The sequence below is a fragment of the Mesoplodon densirostris genome, chromosome 17 (genome assembly GCF_025265405.1).
Source record: "Mesoplodon densirostris isolate mMesDen1 chromosome 17, mMesDen1 primary haplotype, whole genome shotgun sequence".
NCBI classification, from domain to species: Eukaryota; Metazoa; Chordata; class Mammalia; order Artiodactyla; family Ziphiidae; genus Mesoplodon; species Mesoplodon densirostris.
In genome coordinates, this window is record NC_082677.1 from 50695302 (window position 1) to 50718203 (window position 22902).

General features: G+C 37.8%; 1 protein-coding gene across 7 annotated transcripts in view; it reads left to right on the top strand.

Annotated features, from left to right (window-relative positions):
• SCEL (sciellin) overlaps positions 1-22902 on the top strand; it is a 136255-nt gene that overhangs the window by 109310 nt on the left and 4043 nt on the right. For 5 of the 7 annotated variants that reach the window (XM_060079861.1, XM_060079862.1, XM_060079860.1 and 2 more), the window contains 5 exons: positions 8828-8890; positions 13753-13845; positions 14826-14897; positions 16716-16790; positions 20504-20612. In XM_060079861.1, coding sequence (XP_059935844.1) covers positions 8828-8890; positions 13753-13845; positions 14826-14897; positions 16716-16790; positions 20504-20612 — 412 coding nt within the window. The remainder of the gene's footprint in view (positions 1-8827; positions 8891-13752; positions 13846-14825; positions 14898-16715; positions 16791-20503; positions 20613-22902) is intronic. The other 2 variants (XM_060079864.1, XM_060079866.1) reach the window with 2 other exon arrangements.

Consider the following 22902-nt stretch of genomic DNA (forward strand, 5'->3'; position numbering starts at 1 on the left):
GTGCAATTCAGGGTTGAAATAGGCAGGTTCTAGGTGATTGACGCAAATGGAGGTGAAATGTCCATCACCGTCTCTTCTGAACTTTTTCTAAGAGGTTATTGTGCACACTCTGTACCTAGATGTGGCCGAAGCTGACTGCCATAAAGGTTCAGGGTCTAATATCTTTCCCTTGGGGTCCCTTTCAGGTCTTTTCTCAGAGCTGGGTAAGGTAGCATAGATTTCTACCAGAGAAGGAGAAAAAAGAGAATTTAAATTAATTTAATGCCACAAGTATTTTTGGAGAAGCTACTGTGTGCAAGGCCACGTTAGCCATGGTAATGTGATTTTACTCTCAAGTCATAATGAAAAACACCAGCTTCCTTAAAAAATGTCACTCAGTTCATCCAAGGTTAGCTTTGGAGGGAGAATCACTTCCTGGGACAGAATTCTAATTCCCCCAAATTCACATTTCCTGGTGATCTCTCACTGTTTGCCATTGCCAACCGTCCCTGTTTGGCATTCCTGCGAAACTGGATTATGGAAGATCATGATAATCCACTTAATTTTTATTCCATTATCCCCAAGTATTTAGTAAAGTACTATTGTATTTTAAAATGTTAAGGGGAGGATCATTTAATGCTCAGGCTCTTAAGATAGTATGGTAACCCCTGAGGTCAAGAAGGTGACTCTAGCAATAGGGAAGGACCATCACAGGTTAGGTGAATGCAAAGCCTGCTGTCTCTATTTCTAGATTTGAAAGACGCGATCTGGGAGGTCTCCTCACCCAGTTCTAGTAGTTATGTTGAAGAAGTCAGTTTTGAATTTTACCTCATTCAGACTGCAGAATCAAATGATTTTGATACTTCTGAGCTACTTCTGAAATCCTGTACTGTTTACATATATTAATAGGCATATTTTCTACTATAACTCACATTAAAAAATAATTTAACTAATTTCTACATTTTCAAAGAGGTGCAGCTGGTATTTTATTTTGTTTTTTTTTTAACAGATCTTTATTGGAGTACAATTGCTTCACAATACCGTGTTAGTTTCTGTTGCACAACAAAGCGAGTCAGCCATATGCATACACATGTCCCCATATCCCCTCCCTCTTGAGCCTCCCTCCCACCCTCCCTATCCCACCCCTCTAGGTGGTCACAAAGCACCGAGCCGACCGCCCTGTGCTATGCTGCTGCTTCTCACCACCCAACTATTTTACATCCGGTAGTGTATATATGTCGATGCTACTCTCACTTCACCCCAGCTTCACCCTCCCACCCCATGTCCTCAAGTCCATTCTCTATGTCTACCTCTTTATTCCTGCCCTGCAACTAGGTTCATCAATACCAATTTTTTTTTTTAGATTCCATATACATGTGTTAGCATACAGTATTTGTTTTTCTCTTTCTGACTTACTTCACTCTGTATGACAGACTCTAGGTCCACCCACCTCACTACAAATAACTCAATTTTGTTTCTTTTTATGGTTGAGTAATATTCCAATGTATATATGTGCCACATCTTCTTTACCCATTCATCTGTTGATGGACACTTAGGTTGCTTCCATGTCTTGGCTATTGTAAATAGTGCTGCAATGAATACTGTGGCACATGACTCTTTTTTTTTTTTTTTTTGCGGTATGCGGGCCTCTCACTGTTGTGGCCTCCCCCGTTGCGGAGCACAGGCTCCGGACGCGCAGGCTCCGGACGCGCAGGCTCAGCGGCCATGGCCCACGGGCCCAGCCGCTCCACGGCATATGGGATCCTCCCAGACCGGGGCACGAACCCGTATCCCCTGCATCGGCAGGCGGACTCTCAACCACTTGCGCCACCAGGGAGGCCCACATGACTCTTTTTGAATTATGGTTTTCTCAAGGTATATGCCTAGTAGTGGGATTGCTGGGTCATATGGTAGTTTTATTTTTAGTTTTCTAAGGAACCTCCATACTGCTTTCCATAGTGGTTGTATCAATTTACATTCCCACCAACAGTGCAGAAGAGTTCCCTTTCCACCGCACCCTCTCTAGCCTTTACTGTTTCTAGATTTTTTGATAATGGCCATTCTGACAGGTAGAGGTGATACCTCATTGTACTTTTTATTTGCATTTCTCTAATAATTAGTGATGTTGAGCATCGTTTCATATGCCTCTTGGCCATCTGTATGTCTTCCTGTTGAAATGTCTATTTAGGTCTTCTGCCCATTTTTTAACTGGATTGTTTCGGTTTTTGATAATGAGATCCATGAGCTGTTTGTATATTTTAGAGATTAATCCTCTGTCGTTTCATTTGCAAATCTTTTCTCCCATTCTGTGGGTTGTCTTTTTGTCTTATTTATGGTTTCCTTTGCTGTGCAAAAGCTTTTAAGTTTAGTTAAGTCCCATTTGTTTATTTTTGTTTTTATTTCCATTACTCTAGGAGGTGGGTCAAAAAAGATCTTGCTGTGGTTTATGTCAAAGAGTGTTTTTCCTATGTTTTCCTCTAAGAGTTTTATAGTGTCTGGTCTTACATTTAAGTCTTTAATCCATTTGGAGTTTATTTTTGTGTATGGTGTTAGGTAGTGTTCTAATTTCATTCTTTTACATGTAACTGTCCTGTTTTCCCAACACCACTATTGAAGAGGCTGTCTTTTCTCCATCGTATGTTCATGCCTCCTTTGTCGTAAAGTAGGTGACCATATGTGCGTGGGTTTATCTCTGGGCTTTTATCCTGTTCCATTGATCTATATTTCGGTTTTTGTGCCAGTACCATATTGTCTTGATTACTGTAGGTTTGTGGTATAGTTTGAAGTCGGGGACCCTGATTCCTCCAACTCTGTTTTTCTTTCTCAAGATTGCTTTGGCTATTCAAGGTCTTTTGTGTTTCCATACAAATTGTGAAAATTTTAGTTCTAGTTCTGTGAAGAATGCCATTGGTCATTTGATAGGGATTGCACTGAATCTGTAGATTGCTTTGGATAGTATAGTCATTTTCTCATTGTTGATTCTTCCAATCTAAGAACATGATATATCTCTCCATCTGTTTGTATCATCTTTAATTTCTTTCATCAGTGTCTTTGAGTTTTCTGCATACAGGTCTTTTGTCTCCTTAGGCAGGTTTATTCCTAGGTATTTTATTCTTTTTGTTGCAATGGTAAATGGGAGTGTTTCCTTAAATTCTCTTTCTGATTTTTTGTTGTTGGTATATAGGAATGCCTGAGATGTCTGTGCATTAATTTTGTATCCTGCAACCTTACCAAATTCATTGATTAGTTCTAGTAGTTTTCTGGTGGCATCTTTAGGATTTTCTACATATAGTATCATACCATCGACAAACAGTGACAGTTTTACTTCTTCTTTTCCAATTTGTATTCCTTTTATTTCTTTTTCTTCTCTGATTGCTGTGGCTAGGACTTCCAAAACTATGTTGAGTAAGAGTGGCGAGAATGGACATCCTTGTCTTTTTCCTGATATTATGGAAATGCTTTCAGTTTTTCACCATTGAGTATGATGCTTGCTGTGGCTTTGTCATATATGGCCTTTATTATGTTTAGGTAAGTTCCCTCTATACCCATTTTCTGGAGAGTTTTTATCATAAATGGGTGTTGAATTTTGTCAAAAGCTTTTTCTGCATCTATTGAGATGATCATATGGATTTTATTCCTTAATTTGTTAATGTGGTGTATCACATTGATTGATTTGCGTATACTGAAGAATCCTTGCATCCCTGGGATAAATCCCACTTGATCATGGTGTATGATCCTTTTAATGTGCTATTGGATTATGTTTGCTAGTATTTTGTTCAGGATTTTTGCATCTATGTTCATCAGTGATATTGGTGTATAATTTTCCTTTTTTTGTGATATCTTTTTCTGGTTTGGGTATCAGGGTGATTGTGGCTTCGTAGAATGAATTTGGGAGTGTTTCTCCCTCTGCAATTTTTTGGAAGAGTTTGAGAAGGATGGGTGTTAGCGCTTCTCTAAATGTTTGATAGAATTCACCTGTGAAGCCATCTGGTCCTGAACTTTTGTTTGTTGTAAGATTTTTAATTATGGTTTCAATTTCATTACTTGTGATAAGTCTGTTTATATTTTCTAATTCTTCCTGGTTCAGTCTTGGAAAATTGTACCTTTCCAAGAATTTGTCCATTTCTTCCAGGTTGTCCATTTTATCAGCATATAGTTGTTTGTAGTACTCTCTCATGATCCTTTGTATTTCTGCAGTGTCAGTTGATACTTCTTTTTCATTTCTAATTCTGTTGATTTGAATTTTCTCCCTTTTTTTCTTGATGAGTCTGGCTAAGGTTTTATCAATTTTCTTTATCTTCTCAAAGAACCAGCTTTTAGTTTTATTGATCTTTGCTATTGTTTTCTTCATTTCTATTTCATTTATTTCTGCTCTGATCTTTATGATTTCTTTCCTTGTACTGACTTTGGGTTTTCTTTGTTCTTCTTTCTCTTTTTTTTTTTTTTTTTTTTTTGCGGTACATGGGCCTCTCACTGTTGTGGCCTCTCCCCTTGCAGAGCACAGGCTCCGGATGTGCAGGCTCAGCGGCCATGGCTCACGGGCCCAGCTGCTCCGCGGCATGTGGGATCTTCCCGGACCGGGGCACGAACCTGTGTCCCCTGCATCGGCAGGCGGACTCTCAACCACTGCGCCACCAGGGAAGCCCCTTCTTTCTCTTTTAAGTGTAGGCTTACATTGTTTATCTGAGTTTTTTCTTGTTTCTTGAGGTGAGATTGTATTGCTATAAACTTCCCTCTTAGAACTGCTTTTGCTGTGTCCCATAGGTTTGGGGTCATTGTGTTTTTGCTGTCATTTGTTTCTATGTATTATTTTATTTCTTCTTTGATTTCTTCAGTGATCTCTTGGTTATTTAGTAACACAGTGTTTAGCCTCCATGCATTTGTGTTTTTTACAGTTTTTTTTCCCGTAATTTATTTCCAATCTCAAAGCATTGTGGTCAGAAAAAATGCTTGATACGATTTCAATTTTCTTAAATTTTCTAAGGCTTGATTTGTGACCCAAGATGTGATCTATCCTGGAGAATCTTCCATGAGCAATTGAGAGAAAGTGTAATCTGCCACTTCTGGGTGAACTGTTCTATAAATATCAATTAGATCTATCTGGTCTATTGTGTCATTTAAAGCTTGTGTTTCCTTCTTTATTTTCTGTTTGGATGATCTGTCCATTGGCATAAGTGGAGTGTTAAAGTCCCCTACTATTTTTGTGTTAGTGTCAATTTCTCCTTTCATGGTTGTTAGAATTTGCCTTATGTATTCAGGTGCTCCTATTTTGTGTTCATAAACATTTATAATTGTTATGTCTTCTTCTTGGATTGATCCCTTGATCATTATGTAGTGTCCTTCTTTGTCTCTAGTAACAGTCTTTATTTTAAAGTCTATTTTATCTGATACGAGTATTGCTGCCCCAGTTTTCTTTTGATTTCCATTTGCATGGAATATCTTTTTCCATCCCCTCACTTTCAGTCTGTATGTGTCCCTAGGTCTGAAGTGGGTCTATTGTAGACAGCATATATATGGGTCTTGTTTTTGTATCCATTCAGCCAGTCTCTCTCCTTTGGTTGGGGCATTTAATCCATTTACATTCAAGGTTATTATCAATATGTATGTTCCTATTACCATTTTCTTAATTGTTTTGAGTTTGTTTTTGTGGGTCTTTTTCTTCTGCTGTGTTTCCCACCTAGAGAAGTTCCTTTAGCATTTGTTGTAAAGCTTGTCTGGTGGTGCCAAATTCTTAGCTTTTGCTTGTCGGAAAAGCTTTTGATTTCTCCATCGAATCTGAATGTGATCCTTGCTGGGTAGAGTAATCTTGGTTGTAGGTTTTTCTCTTTCATCACTTTAAGTATATCCTGCCACTCCCTTCTGGCCTGCAGAGTTTCTGCTAAAAAATCAGCTGATAACTTTATGGGGAATCATTGTATGTTATTTGTTGCTTTTCCCTTGCTGCTTTTAATATTTTTTCTTTGAATTTAATTTTTGTTAGTTTGATTAATATGTGTCTTGGTGTGTTTTTCCTAGGGTTTATCCTGTCTGGGACTCTCTGTGCTTCCTGGACTTGGGTGACTATTTCCTTTCCCATGTTAGGGAAGTTTTCAACTATAATCTCTTCAAATATTTTCTCAGACCCTTTCTTTTTCTCTTCTTTTTCTGGAACCCCTATAATTTGAATGTTGGTGCATTTAGTGTTGTCCCAGAGGTCTCTGAGATTGTCTTCAATTCTTTTCATTCTTTTATATTTGTATTCTGCTCCTCAGCAGTTATTTCCACCATTTTGTCTTCCAGCTCACTTATTTATTCTTCTGCCTCAGTTATTCTGTTATTGATTCCTTCTAGTATATTTTTCATTGCAGTTATTGTGTTGTTCATCTCTGTTTGTTTGTTCTTTAGTTATCTAGATCTTTGTTAAACATTTCTTGTATTTTCTCAATCCATGCCTCCATTCTATTTCTGAGATTCTGGATCATCTTTAATATCATTACTCTGAATTCTTTTTCAGGTAGATTGCTTATTTCCTCTTCATTTATTTGGTCATGTAGGTTTATACCTTGTTCTTTCATCGGTGGCATATTTTTTTACCATCTCTTTTTTTTTTTTGAGTGGGATTGTATTCCTATCTTACTGGTTGTTTAGCCTGAGGCTTCCAGCACTGGAGTTTGTAGGCTATTGGGTAGAGCTGGGTTTTGGTGCTGAGATGCGGAACTCCGTGAGACCTCACTCCAATGAATATTCCCTAGCATCTTTCTCTGTTAGTCCAGTGGTTTGGACTCAGAGCTCCCACTGCAGGAGCTTTGGCCCTGGGCTTGTGAACCAAGACCCCACAAGCCACCTGGGGCAGCAAAAAAAAAAAAAAGAAACAAAGTAAAAAATAACATTAGCCTAGGAAACTAACAGATACGTTAGGAAGAATATAAAATAAAAATATAGATGAATCAACAACTGAAAGGTACATCAGTACCACAATAGTAAAAAAGAGGAGGAGGGAAAAGAAAAAAAAAAGGGCCTTGGCTGTGGAGGGCAGGGCCTAAGCAAGGGCAAGGTTTGGTTGGTGGGCAGGGCCAATGCTCAGGACCCACAGGGCTGGAAAAGGCCCTGGGGGCTATGGTGGGTGAGGCTTAGGCTCAAGGAACAGAAGGGGCCCAGATGTGCCCCCCACCCCTGGTCTCAGATGGCAGGGGACCTCACCTGGGAGCCCAGCAGGCTTCCTGGGCTTGAGTAAGCGGGGCAAACACCCTCCTCTCCTCACCTCCTCCTCCAGCCTCAGAGGGCCCCTCCCTCCTGCCTCTCTTGATCTCCCCAGCCTCCATCCTATGCCCCCAAAGACCCACACAGCCTGGAGGGGGCTTTGGAGGGCAGGGGATGGCCTAGGAGCTCAGCAGGCTCCCCAGGACTGAGTGGACATGGCAATCAACCTCCACTCCTCTCCCGCTCCTCCTGGAGGGCCCCTCCTGCCTGCCTCCTGATCTCCCAGGCCCACAGCTAGTATTTTAAATGTGAGGTTTAAGTGTAGCTATGGAATGCTGCTTAATTAGCATATTTATCACTTATTGATGGCTTGGATGTTATATAAAAGGAGTATTAAATCTCATCCCACATAAATATGAGGACTTTTATGTTATTTTTCATCCTTATCAATATTAATTTTGTGAGTCAGAGTCCCTACACTGATTCCATGTAAAAGAACCTTACTTGAAATCTGCTATTCAGGACTGGAGAAGGGAGATTTATGAAAACTGGAGTTAACTCTAAAGATGTGAAAAGTTAGGGCAGAAATAAAAATGAAAATATTGTCCCTCAGAATTCTGGAATCCATAGTGCCTAGTGCTGTGTCACTACACTTCTGTTAATTATCACTTATTTATTCTTACTCAGTTCAGTCACAACTGTAGTCATTGTGCCTACAAAGTTTATTTACATTAACTAATTTATTCTCACTGCAACCTTATGAAATTAGATATTATTATCCTAGTTTACAAAAGGAAACTTAGAAAGGTTGACTAACTTGCCCAAGAAAGTAGGAGAAGAAATGGCCTTGCTCTGACTCCTAAACCATCCTGCTAACCAATAGCATTGGTGACAAGGCTTTTCCAAACTCATTGAAAAAAATTAAGAACTACCAGTGTTATAGCAAATATATAAATAATTAATATATACATAACATACCAGAGAACATTGTATCTCATGAAGGTGTGTCAAATCATTATTGTAGCCCAAGATTTAAGAATGTAATTGTCCCATTTATCCTCCACATTATGAATTGTTTATTCAAATTTGGGGTTGACTTCTCATATTTCTGTCATGCAAAAAGCTGGAATAAAGGCTCTAATTAAATATTTAAGAGTTGATTTCAGATGGGCAGGTGGCTCAGCCTCAACCCTTGACTCTTTTACAAATTAGTCAATTGACCTTGGAAAATTCACTTAGACTTTCTGAGCCCCATATGCTGTCCTGCAAGATTTTGTGAGATCTGAATGAGATAATCCACATGGAAGTACACAAGTTAGTACTTTGTGATGCAAAGTAAGTATTCATTCAAAGTTAGCCGAATGTGAATATCAATCAGTTGTTTCTTTTCAGACCAGATTTCTCAAACCTTCCAAAAACTTAGTTCTTTATTTCTCTCTCATAATGTAATCCATGCTCATACTTGAGTTGCATAGGACCAATAGTTCGATGTCAGATTTTCGATGTCCATATCCTTAAAGACCACAAATGACTATGTTTAAATTTTTGTACTGATCTAAAACTTTTTTATTCTAATGTTTATTTCCTAAAATTGTATGTAATTACATCATATATATATATATATATATATATATATATATATGTAAAAATATATATTTTTTTTCTATAGAGAACAGGACCTAGAAAATTTAATTGAAGTAAATTCCAATATGTCTAAGAGTAAAAATGAAAGGTAAGGCTTATTATAATTTACATTTTTCTTATGAATTCCATATGAGCCTTCATAAATTATATAACCTTGAAAGATTTTCTGAGAAGTTGAACTGTACTGTGATATTTAAATATAAACACTATCTGAATATGAAAAACAATGTACAAGGTGCTTAATAACTGATTTGGAAAAAAGTTAGCAAACTTTGAATTCTGTTGGAATTTCTGACTAAGGACCTGCTGTTCAATGGCTTTACTGTAAAAGGCATCATGGAAATTCAGTGCTCTGCTCTTGGGCTGTGAAGATTTATTTTTACTTACTGTCGCTTGGTAGGTTTTCAGCAGTGCAGAAAGCACTCTGGGAATCTCTTCCTTGGATACGTAGTGCTAAAAGAATGCACAAATTCATCACAGCCACAAAACAGGACCTAATTTTGGAATTTCTTTACACCACAGAGAATACCAGCTTTAAAACTGTTGTACTTTGTTTCTTTTACAACGAAGGTTAGGATAGAAGCTATACTTCATTGTTGTTACAGATTGTTTAAATTAGGAAAGAATTTTAAAAGTCTTCCATGTTTAGCAATTCTTCTCCCAACACATGGGAGGACCCTAGAAGCAATAAGTTTCTATTTTTAACCTTCCTAAGATACAGCTGCCTTTTCTGTTTAAAAAAAAAAATGTTTATGTAAAGAAATGATATTGTTGATATCAAGTGAAGAGAGTAGAAAAGTAGGAAAAGAGCTGGCTCACTGTTTTGTCTGTTTTTCATATCTCTTAAAGGCTCTTGCATATAAGAGGTAGGTAGTTTCTTTCTGTTTCCTTAATTCTCCAAATCATCCTCTGCCTTCTCTTTTTGTGATCCCAAGCAAGCCTCTGATAGAATGAGGGAGGCTACATTTTCAATAGGATCCACTATTTTGGGAACAGTATTGGGCTTACAATTAACCAAGCTTATTCAAATATTATTTGGAAATGATCCAGATTAAAAAATGACAAGTAAATGAAGAGGTATAATTAAGGAACTTTTCACTGAATATGACTTGAGAGGTGTTTCAGTTTGAGTTAGGCTTGCTCATGAAACAGGGTTTTATTGGAAAGATTAATGAGGAAATGGAAATTCAAGGGCAGGAATGGTAGCATGGCCGGGCTTCATGGAGGCCTGCACTGGAAGGTTGTTCATTCTTGACCAGAGGACATTCCATCAGGAATCCCCAGACATTAACCTTAGTTCTTGGTCATTGTCAGTTCTTTGTTGGCTTCTGCCTATTTTTCTCCTGCTCTTCCCTCTACCTATTGGCTTCCTTATTCTCTGCTCTGTAGCTGTTTGATAACCAAGAGCTTTAGCTGCCTCTCCTTCCTCGTAACTTCACCTTCCTCTAGCTTTCCAAGGTCTGTCTGGCCTCCTTCAGCAAGGCGGTGTGGTTGTGGCCATCTGTGTAGAAGAGGGTGTGGGATGGAAAACACCGTGGCTGGCTGTAATGTACACACACTCTCCTTTACTTTCCTGCAGTTTCATCTGTGCCTCTTACCTAACATAACCCAACAATCACATGTACATTCACAAATGCACCCCGTCTCTCCAGTGGGATGGTGATCATCACAGTCAGTTACTATGTCTGGACGCCTTAACCACCACTACAAAATCATCTGCTCATCCCTGAGTTCTGTGTTCAGATGTTATTCATTCTTCTTCAGTTCTCTCCGAATCCTGTACAGGATCTGTCTCCAAATTAAATGGAAAATGTAGATACTGCCCCAGCCCTGAAAGAACAACTGTAATAAAATTCTCACGTGAAAAAAAAAAGTGGAAAAAAGAAATCTCTGGGCCCAATTTTGCACCCATATATTCTGGCTACAGAAAAGAGAGTTTACTTGACTCTCAAAATGGGTAAAAATTTAACAGAAAGAAAATTGAGGGTCAGAGAGTAAGAGACTGGATCAGGTGCAGAAAGTTAGTAAATTAGAGAGGTGTCCTGGCCTCAAGTCCTCTCTTTATTTTTCCACAGGAGAATTCTGCTTTTTTAAAATTTTATTTATTTTTATTGAAGTATAGTTATTGTACAATGCTGTGTTAGTTTCAAGTGTACAGAAAAGTGACTCAGTTATATGTGTATATATATATATATATATATATATATATATATATATATATATATATATAAAATATACTCTTTTTCAGATTCTTTTCCATTATAGGTATTACAGGATATTGAGTAGAGTTCCCTGTGCTATATAGTAGGTCCTTGTTGATTGTCTATTTTATATATAGTAGTATGTATGTGTTAATCCCAAAGTCCTAATTTATCTCCTGCCCACCCCCTCCTCCACTATCCCCTTTGGTACCAATAAGACTGTAATTTTGACAAGAGCTCAAAACCTTGATAGTTTTATAGAAGTAAACTCTAACACATACAACAGTTCAAAATGGTAAGCTCTTACTAAGCTTTTAGTCTTCATGCAAAAGAGATTTATAAAGTTTGCAGTGACATGGGTATTTATCAGTTGAAATTATTTTATGCTGTTTAAAGTCAAGTTGCCAAGGTTAAGTCAAATAGGACAATGGAAATCTAAATAAGAGTCATAGGCCAATCTGTTAACCTGACACTTGATTTACTTTATGAATGTATTCACTTTGTATAGTAATTGGATGTCCACATAGATATATGCTTTCTGATTAGTATATTCACAGAGTTGTACAACCATCATTACAATCACTTTTACAAAATTTTCATCACCTCAAAAGGAAACCCAATGCCCAGTAGCAGTCACACATCATTTTCCCCCAACCCCTTAGCTCTGGACGACTACTAAGCTACTTTCTGGCTCTTTAAATTTCTTATTCCGGACATTTCATATAAATGGAACAATAAAATATGTGGTCCTTTGTGACTGGCTTTTTTCACTTAGAATAATGTTTTCAAGGTTCACCCATGTTGTAGCATGTCTCAGTATTTCATTTCTTTTTATTGCCAAATGATATTCTACTGTGTGAATGTACTACATTTTGTTTATCTATTTATTAATTGATGGGCATTTGGATTGTTTCCACTGTTGGATTGTAATTCACTCTTATGAACAATGCCGCTATAAGCATTCATATATAAGTTTTTGTGTAGAGTGTGTTTATTTCTCTTGGGTAAATACCTAGGGAGTGAAATTGTTGAATCCTACAGTAACTCCATTTGAGGAACTGCCAGACTGTTTTTTAAATCAGCTGTACCATTTGATGTTCTCACTAGCAGTGTATGAAGGTTCTAGATAGTTAAATTTTCAAGGTGAACTTCCACTGCAGAAGACATTTTCTCAAGTATAATTCCATTTGGAATTTTGTAAGTTCCAACACAATATTTGGTTTTATAGTTTATGGAGTTATTTAATTAAGAAACAAAATTGTGAACGTTGATTGCAAGTTACAATTCAGCAATTTGTTTCAATGAAGGGTAACGTCTTAACAATAAAGCCATCAAGCAAAAAACATTGTCAGTCATAAGTTCTTCTTTAGGAATATTATTCAAGGCATCTAAGGAATAGTTTGGTGGAGAGTCCTCTATTGCACTGGTTCCCACATTTTATTTACATCAGACTCACCTGCTAATCCAGGGCCCACACTTTGAGAACCAGTGCTCTTTTGGGTAAGATGTCAGGCTGCCTCTAAGGTAGTGGTTCTCAATCTTGACTTGCACGTGAGAATTACTGGAGAGGTTTAAAAGACTGCAAATGCCCAAGCCATACGCCAAACCAATTAAACCAAATTCAGCATAAGAATTTTGGCAGGACACAGTTCAATCCTTATCAGAACTGTTTACAAATTATTTCACTTTCCTATCTGCAGATTTTGCAGATTGGTGATATTTGATTTTATCTTTCTGAGGACAATACAGACACATTTCACACTCATTGACAACCTTTGTCCTTTGAAACTATTTGCTAAAATTGGGTTTTGTATTATGTACTATATGATTTGAATATTTCCAAACAATTCACAACTAGGTCCATTTTTCTGGAATGACATATTCTAATGATTGTATTCGAAAATCTTCTAATAATAATAATTCTACTTTATTACTTAGTGTCATTTTAACTCAGCTGTAAAACATCTGTTTTGTGAAATATCTGTCTTAAAACTAGAAGATGGTTTTCTGTATGCCAGAGTTGATACTATGTGAACAGATGTTTTCTTCTTCTTTAAGAGCTACCTGGAAATGGAAGGAACAGGCCAGTTAAGAATGATAAATCATGATCAAGATCTAAATCCTCCTCTTGGTCTTTATGTCTCTCCTATATCAGAGTTTACTAACACAGGGGAGGAAAAAGAGCTAAAGCTTTCACTACTCCTGCATTAGAATTTTCCTCTATCTCATAGGAAAAAGCAAATATGCCTGCACTTTGTTAAGCATAGTGACATTTTTAGATTAGCAGAAATCTAGGTCAAAGTTCTTTTGCAATCTTCAAAGTACTGCTTTCCATTAAAAACAAAATGGAAAATGGAATTTCTCAAAGGAACCCCTGGATAACTTTCATTAAACTGATAAACTGTCAGATATGTTGTACATGAAAAACTTTCTAAAATGGCACTGCTGCTGTGAAAATGTTACTGGAACCAATTTCAGATGGTTCCTGCCCTTGGTAAAAAAATATTCTGTCTTAGTGTTAGATAATGTGACACATACCTGTAGATGATTCCTAAAGGTAAGATAGTGGTCTCTGTGGAGGAGTAGAGTCGTACATGTATTCTATTTGTGTATCTGTGCAGAAACCAGGCAAACAAGAAAGAGGTTCACTGTATATTTTTAAAAGTTCATTGAACAGAATTTTAATAAAACAAAAACCTTGTAGGTGGCCTTGATTTTAAGTGCCAAATATTTGCATTTGCTTTCTCAGGCAAGATGGCCAAGTTAGTGGGTCTACTGAGGCTTTAATCAGCCCATCTTCTAGACCCACTGCCTACTCTTATGAAGCACGGAAGACGCTCAGGTACTGTGGTCAATTATAAAACAGCTGACAGGACTATTCTCCTTCTGTTGTATTTTTTTTTTCTCCTTCTGTTTTTTAAAGTAAATATCCACATACAACCTGATCCTTCCTTTGAAATGCAGAAATTTTTAATTTTACCAGTGGCTAAGCAGGCTTATACAAAGGTGTTGAGTAAACAACTTGGTCACTGGTAAGTTGTCAATTATGAATAATGAGTGTAAACTGTGATTTTTCCTTAAAAAGTCTATAATTTTTTTTTTTTTTTTTTTTTTTTTGCGGTACGCGGGCCTCTCACTGTTGTGGCCTCTCCCATTGCGGAGCACAGGCTCCGGACGTGCAGGCTCAGCGGCCATGGCTCACGGGCCCAGCCGCTTCGTGGCATGTGGGATCTTCCCGGACCGGGGAACAAACCCGTGTCCCCTGCATTGGCAGGCGGACTCTCAACCACTGCGCCACCAGGGAAGCCCTATAATTTTTTTTAAAAAAGCATGATTGAGACATTGGCATTGACATTCTTTAAGTAGATTTAAAGGTTTCATTAAATCAGATGTTATGTTCATTATGTTTCATTAAATCAGATGTTATGTTCATTAATTAAGGTCCACTTTTTGCTTGAGATTTGTGGGGAAAGCAATGGTTTGGAAATGTGAATGGGACATCAGGGAAATAGACACTAAAACATGTTACAGGAATATTCAAAATAATCATCGTGCTCTACAACAGACTTATTGAGTGACCGATTTTCATAATAGTATTCTGGAAGTAGGCCAAGGCACTTCTGGAAGTTAAGACAAAATGGGAGACATAAATAAATTTTGCAGAAATGGATTGATACCACTTTAACATTCGTATTTCAAAGGTAATAGTTTAGAAGGACTATATGAGCATTATTTTTTTTCATTGGATTGGATAATTGCCTCGTTAATTTGATTATCCTGTAAACAAACTTTAAACATGAAGTAAAATGGTTTGTATTGCAGCTCCAATGCTGAAACCAGGCATGCAGGACCACAGGATACTGTTGTGTACACAAGGACGTATGTGGAGAATAGGTACTGGAAATTTATTTGAAGTATTTTGCTATATATTTTTTATAATTTTGAAATAATCTGTGTTTAAGAAGGAATGCCATTATTTTAGGGTATGCTTGCTTTTTTCAAATAGCAGAACGTTTAAGAGTATATCGAGTTCTTTATATAAATAAGTATATAATTCTTTATAATCTTTCCACTATTAAGTATTTGTCAAATAATCATACAATTTCATTGAATGGGCTAAAAAATATTTTAATATAACACATGTATACATAATAGGATAGTTATTTGAGAGTTGTCACATAAACATACATGCCCAAAATAAGCTTTATAAAATTACACAAGTATTCCTATGCTAATTTGGAGTCACACTTTAATTAAATGGTTCTATCGACTATTGTTTACCTCTAATCTGAAATAAGGGGTATAACTTTTAGTAAATAAGCTCTGGCCCACAAAATCCGCTGCTTGATGTGATGGATGTTGAGGAAAATGTCAAACAAGGTCAGGGATTCACAAGTCATTCGATTTTGTGGAGTATAAAAACAAGAATTGGCCTAATTGTGGGGTAGGGTAACGGTGGGGCATTCAGATGTGGATATACGCACGCATGTGTTAATCATCGCCCATTTCAAAGAGGCCAGAGAGCAGAGTATGGGGGCGGGGGTCCCAGAAATTCGAGGTGCATTCGATTTGAGCAACCTTCCCCCCAAAAGGGATTCCTCAGACCCCAAAGTAAGTTACCTTGTAAAATGCAACCTCAACTTTGATTTTGCTGCTTAATCCAGTTCTCCCTAAAATCTACACCGACAGTGCAGTATATATTAGACCAGAGGCCCTAGAATCAGAGTTGGGATTGAATCTTAGTTTGTCATTTACTGACTATGTGGCCTCAGCAAAACTGCTTAACTTCAGTTTTCTGTCTCAATTCAAGTCTCAATTTTCTGACCAATAAAATGGGAATAATTTTATATGTATCAGGCATAAATATGTGCAAACTTTTATTTAGCATTGTGGGCTATGTGTTCCATAAAGTAGATCCTATTTCTGACAGCAGTCTGCCTACGGGCAGTTTGGAGGGAGGGAAGGATTTCTCATTAAAAAATCCCAAGTGAGGGCTATGGAGTTATCCTTCACTGTATGAAATAATAGGAACATATTGCTTCTGGTCCTAATATGCTCCCAGGTAGTGTAAGTACTGGGGAAGCAGTTATGGACAGCCAGCTGGTTAGTGCACTGCACACTTCATTTGTCTCCGGGAGAGAGTGACGTTTACAAACTGGAGCAGAAAGGGAACAAAGAGGACTTTTAAAAGTTACAATATTTTTGCTTTCATTCTAAATGATTCCTGGATGTTTTCAAGCAAATATAAAAACTTCCAAAGCTTTCTCTAAAAGTTCAGGAGTGTTTCTCTACGTGAATGGTGTCTGTCTATATTTGCCTGCACTGGCTCGTGCTTTGTGTATATTCTTTATGTGAGGCTACAGATAGCTTTCTTTTAGTAAAAATAAGGGAGGTGCAAGTATAAACTTCATGGAAAACAATAACTGCTTTTCCTGCTTACACTTGTTCTTGCACTCTCCTTGCCCCATTCTTAATTTATCTTGGTGAATATGTCAACTTATGTCAACTTGAAGGTTTCTTGCATATCAATACTTCTCCAGATTAAAAAAAAAAAGAGTCAGTACATTGTCCTGGCTTGTAACATCACAAAGAATAATAATAATGAGGCTGTGTGAGTGGGTGTGTGTGTGCTTCCTTGCCTGCATAGGGGTATATACTTCAATACTAGGGAAATAGCCCAATTCTCACATGTCCATATGTGTTTGTTTCTAGTAAATCACCAAAGGATAGATATCAGGAGAGTATCTCTGGAAAATACATACAAACCGTTTATTCGACGTCAGATAGGTGAGTATGTCTGTATTTCCATACATAAAAGTATATACACACACATATAAACATATGTATTTTTATATATTATAGATAATATATATGTATGTACATACTTTATAAATATACATTTTATTATATATGTGTATATTATTTATATATAATATATATTTACATATCTTCATTATGTATATAGCACTGAAATATATATGTACACATTCTTGTAGTCCATTGAACTTGGAGATGACATTCTTGTCAGTGGTTATATTGGTGACTGTATGAGTGGAACAAAGTACAGCAACCTCTGCATCTAGGAATTTGCTCCTTGGCTTCCTGGCTGTTGTTCTTTGATTTTGATGTACTTTATTCCAGTAGAGCTTTCTGTGCCTTACAGCTGCCTCCCAGGCAAGTGTCTCTGCTGTTGGTGATCCCAGGAGTCCCCAGTACTGCCACATTATTAGCATCTAGGCTTCATTGCATCCCTAGACTGTGCCCTCAGCCCTCCCTCCTTGCGGTTTTCCAAAGCCAGCTCACCTTACAAACAGCTGCGTGGATGTGCCGCTGTGACCCACTAGGCCCCATGCTCAGTTCCCAGGAAGGAGGTTAGGATGAGCATCAATTTAGTGCCAGTAAACTGACCTCAGGCTTTTGCTCTTGATTACTCTCTTTTACCATTTTATGCTCAGTCGGGTAAATAGGTGACACTCCTGAGACTGTGGCCTGCAGACTTCCAGCGGAGGAAATAAAAATAATTAGCATTTCAATCCAACCATTGGAAACCAGCTGTAATGCAAATGTCCGGTATTCTATGGATGGTATTTCTGTATTGCAGGGGGTGGAAACATGGCTCACTGAGGGTCAGGACATATCTTTTTCTTTTTTTTTTTTTTGCGGTACGCGGGCCTCTCACTGTTGTGGCCTCTCCCGTTGTGGAGCACAGGCTCCGGACACGCAGGCTCAGCGGCCATGGCTCACGGGCCCAGCCGCTCCGTGGCACGTGGGATCTTTGCGGACCAGGGCACGAACCCGTGTCCCCTGCATCGGCAGGCGGACTCTCAACCACTGCGCCACCAGGGAAGCCCCCGTATCTCATTTTTATGCACAGCCTCAGCTTGTGACGCAGTCCTTGGCACCTAACAGATACTCAATAAATTATTCCTGAATAAACAAACCTATGTTCCTTTTACTAAGGGAAACAGGTGGGCCAGGCATCAAAATTATATCCTCTTTTTGTCACTTTTGTAAGATCTTCTATTACCAAGGCTCTTCTTAGTGTCTTGCCTTTAAGTCACACCTCTTTGATGTGACTACAGGAGCACCACAAGTACTGCTTAGATAACCAAAACACCAGAGCTAGGTTTTTCATAATGCTCTGAAAAGACCTTTGACCAAGTATGATCTTTTTTTTTTTTGGTCACAAGGCACAGCTTTGTTCCCTGACCAGGGATCAAACCCAGGTCCCTGGCAGGAAGAGCATGGAGTCCTAGCCACTGGAACACCAGAGAATTCCTCTGACCAAGTATGATCTTAATAAGGATAACACCAACACCAGAGCTTTCCCTGGGCTCATATTTTTATTGTTAAGGAAGAAAAGCATTCCACATTAAAGTATTGCCCTCAAAGTAAAGAATTTCACTCCTGTTCCTCAAGTGATCCTTGAAATTTTTTAGTCATCAGAGCAAAAGTCAATTCTCTGTTAAAACTGGTTAGTCCAGCAAACTTTTTCTGTTGATCATTGTGTGAAATTAGCTGCATCCCCACAGTTCCTACCTAAGCACATCAATCCCATAAAGTGGCCAGTGCCCCTTTACAGGGTAAATACCAAATTCCTCTGTACATGATTTATGGGCCTTCAGAATCTGATCCTGCTGAATATTGACTGATGTTCAGTCACTCCAGCCACCCTCATTGTGTGGCACCTTGGTACATCCTGTTCACTGTGCTTGGAACCCCTCCATCACGCCCCTCCCCACCTCACTGAGCTCCCCTTGAGAGCTCCTTCACCCTCAGGCTTTAACTCAGATGACACTTATGCTGACAAGCCTTTCCTGCTTCACCCCAGGGATGAGTTGCTCCACTGGCTGTGTTCTCCTAACTCTTCTCACACATCCATAAATATGTGGTGACCATCCAATCACACACCTGGCTACCCTAGTGGAAAGAAGGCTTCTCATTGGCGGAGACTCTCTCATTCTTCTTTATATTCCCAGCTCCTGTCTCAGTGTGTCTCTGGAATGGAAGAATGCTAGAGAGTGGCAGTTTTTACTCTGGAAGTGCTTACAGTCTAACATGGGAAATTTAAGTGTGTGGGTACCTACGTATGCATTTATGTGAAAAATGCATAGGAAACTCTTTGCCCGGAATATGTAAGCAAGTACCTAGAGAGATCATTGAAAGAGGGAAATATTTATTTATATACATAAGGGAAGAAGAGATTACTAGAATGGCTGAGAGTATAAAATGAAAAAAGGTTTATCTACTCCAATCCCTTTCCTCTCTTACCCCCTCCTCCCCTCAACTTTCCCTCCTCTCTGCTTCTAGTCCTGCGCTTGATGACAGGATCCATTGTGGTTTCTGGGCATGACTAGTTCTTTCTAACCCAGCGAGCCCAGTCAGTCTCACAAAGCAGGCCCAGAGGTAGCAAAGGGCTCTGTGGCTGCTCTGCCTTCATTCAAATCCTGCCTCTGCCACTCACTGGCTACATGACTTACCCTTCTGTGCCTCAGCTTTCTCTTCTGTAAAATAATGATAAAAATAAGAGTACCTGCTTCTCAGAGATGTTGTGAAGAATAAACGAGTTGATATAAGCAAAGCGCGTGGAAAATGCACTGCACATATTAAACATATTAGCACTATTAAGTATTAGCTATTTGTATTTCACCACCCCGGTACGTATCCTACTTTGGAAATTTCAGGCTTGTTTGCTAACACCTTGAGACTAGTAAACTCTGCAAGGTGCTATTTAAGACTGTCCTAAGACCTTTCAAAAGGAAAAGAATCAAGTAGTTATTGGCCTTTCTTAAGACTCTGGCGTGATCCAAGGTCTTTTGGACTTGCTGATCATTTATTTATTATTGAACATTATTTTTCCAAAGTAAACAGCAAAGCTCTTTTTTCCCCATCAAATTTGTGGTGAGATTATATCATATTGGAGAATTTTTGTCATGAAAGGGCCCCCAACATTCTGAGTCTTACAGTGTGACACCAAGAGAAGTGGCATAGGGGAGCATTTTAGTGACTCTAGACTCTAGAATCTAGGTTATCCATCATTTGTGAATTCACCAACACATTCTTGAATGGATTTCTATTTTTGTCCTATTGAATGTTTTGAGAGTTAAATTTTTATATTAATCTGCAGCATAAATTTTCTATGATATAAGTGTATTAATAATTCAAAACCCTCTTCTATCTTCAAGGGGTACTTATGATCTAGTTCAGTTAGAAAACTGTGAACATCTTTGTCCTGCCCAGATGAACTTTTGATTGCTAATGAATTAATAATCTGAGACTTTCCTTCATGTTAATTCTTTGATATCATTTTGAAATAACTAGAAGAATCAATCACTTATCCTGCTATCCTAGGATAAGTAAATCCTCAGCTTTCCTTGATTTTTACACAATTTACTACAGTATCAACAAAATTAGCATATCATTTCCATATGACTTTATGGGGAATACATCTGTCTTTTGCATGACGACAAATTTATTTTTAATTGCTTACATCTCTATAGGTCTGTCATTGAAATGGATATGTGCACTTACTGTCGAAAACCCTTGGGCACAGAAGCTAAGATGATTTTAAATGAATTACAAATTTGCTGCCATTCCACTTGCTTCAAGGTAAGGCTATGTTTATTGCATTTAACTCAATATAAAATTTCATAACGATTGGAATAAAAATAATTATTTAATGAAATATATGAGATGAAGTTAAAGCTTTCAGAAACACTGTCATGCACATTAATAATGCACTATTTAAACATTTCTCAGAGTTCTACAGCCTAAACCTCCAAGGTTTATAATTATCCTCTTGGCTTTAGGCTTAAAAGTTGATTATTGACACATTTATAACTCTTGCCCTACAGATTGAAATCTGTAAAAAGATAAACACTGGTTCTCTTTAGAAAAGTTTTTGAAGCATTTTCATAAATCATGCATTACATAAAATATATAATGAAATATGAAAAGGCAAAGAAATTGTTGAGAAGAAAGCCAGCAGCTCCTTACGTCATGAAATTAGGACCAATGGGCTTAACAATAGTTGAAACTCAGTCTGCTTTTGAGAGCATGATTAATTCTAATTAAATGTGGCTTAGTATAATAATAAAGCGTACATAGTAAAATGCTTCACAGTTTGTGTTTTTATATGCTATTTCTTTTACTTTTCACAAAAACATTGCGTAGGTCAACAATATAGTTTTTGGTGTAACTGGGTGAGCACTAAACTGGGAACCTGAAGACCTGAGCTAGAATTCTGACTGACACTAACTGAGGCCATGTGACTTTGGACGATCATCTAAATTAGCTTAGCCTCAGTTTCCTCATCTGTAAAATGAAGTAGCTGATTAGACCAGTGGTTTTCAACCCTGGATGCATATTATAATTGTCTTAGGAGATTAGGAGAAAAATAGAATGCTTGGGACCAGCCCCAATTAAATCAAGAATCTTAGAGATGATTGCTGGGCATTGGTATTTTTACAGTCTCCTTAGATAGATCTAACAGGCAGCCAGTTTAAGTGTCCATCATCGGATGAATGGGTAAAGAAGATGTGGCACATATATACAATGGAGTATTACTCAGCCATAAAAAGAAACGAAATTGAGCTATTTGTAATGAGGTGGATGGACCTAGAGTCTGTCATACAGAGTGAAGTAAGTCAGAAAGAGAAAGACAAATACTGTATGCTGACACATATATATGGAATTTAAGAAAAAAAAATGTCATGAAGAACATAGGGGTAAGACAGGAATAAAGACACAGACCTACTAGAGAATGGACTTGAGGATATGGGGAGGGGGAAGGGTAAGCTGTGTCAAAGTGAAAGAGTGGCATGGACATATATACACTACCAAACATAAGGTAGATAGCTAGTGGGAAGCAGCCGCATAGCACAGGGAGATCAACTCGGTGCTTTGTGACCGCCTGGAGGGGTGGGATAGGGAGGGTGGGAGGGAGACGCAAAAGGGAGGGGATATGGGAACATATGTATATGTATAACTGATTAAATTTGTTATAAAGCAAAAAAAAAAAAAAAAAAAGAACCACAGTCTAAATCTATGGGTCCTTTCTAGTGCTGATATTCTATGACTGAAACAAATTATCTAATTCAGTCAAGTAGATGTAATACTTTGACAATTGATTGCTTCTCCTTAAATTAGCTTCAGAAAGTGACACAAAGCAAGAAGAAATATGATGCTTCATTTTGAGCAAATAAAATCCAAAAGGCCATCATATATAGAATTCTATATAAAATGTAATCTGAAAATTTCATAATTATTTAATTATGACAGTAAAATTTCATTTTAATTATTAAGTTTACTCAACGAAAGAAAAGTTAGTCTATAGCTCCTTATTTTAAATTATTATGCAGAAAAATTTTTTAAAGAAGAAAATTCTCCTGATTATTGCTTTTGGTAAATAGGAATAAGTTCCATTTATTATATTTTGGATGATTTATGTCCATTTTCAATTTAATTATAAAATACTACTGAGAATAAAAATGTCCCCACACTCCTAGGAAAAGACAGATTATTCTATAGCCATAATAATAGAGAACCATCTGAACTAGCTTAAACATGTCAAACTGATCTATGACAATTTGCGTCAGTGAACTTGAAAGTCAGCCAGTTGGCAGTGAACTTGCTCCAGTGAGCACAGGTCTAAGGCAGATGTCAACCCTTTCCTTCCTCTTTAACCAACACAACTTGAAACAAACTTCCCCCTAAACCCTGCACAGGATCAGAAGTTTGCTTTGCTCAATGACCCTATACCCGGACAGCATAGCTCTCCCTTAGTAAGCAAACAATAAATGCACTTTGTGTTTTTGTTTGCGATATCCAGTGGTGATCTTGTCTTTGGCATAACCAATTTCTGAAAATGTATGTCTACTCTGTTGTGAGTTACATAGAA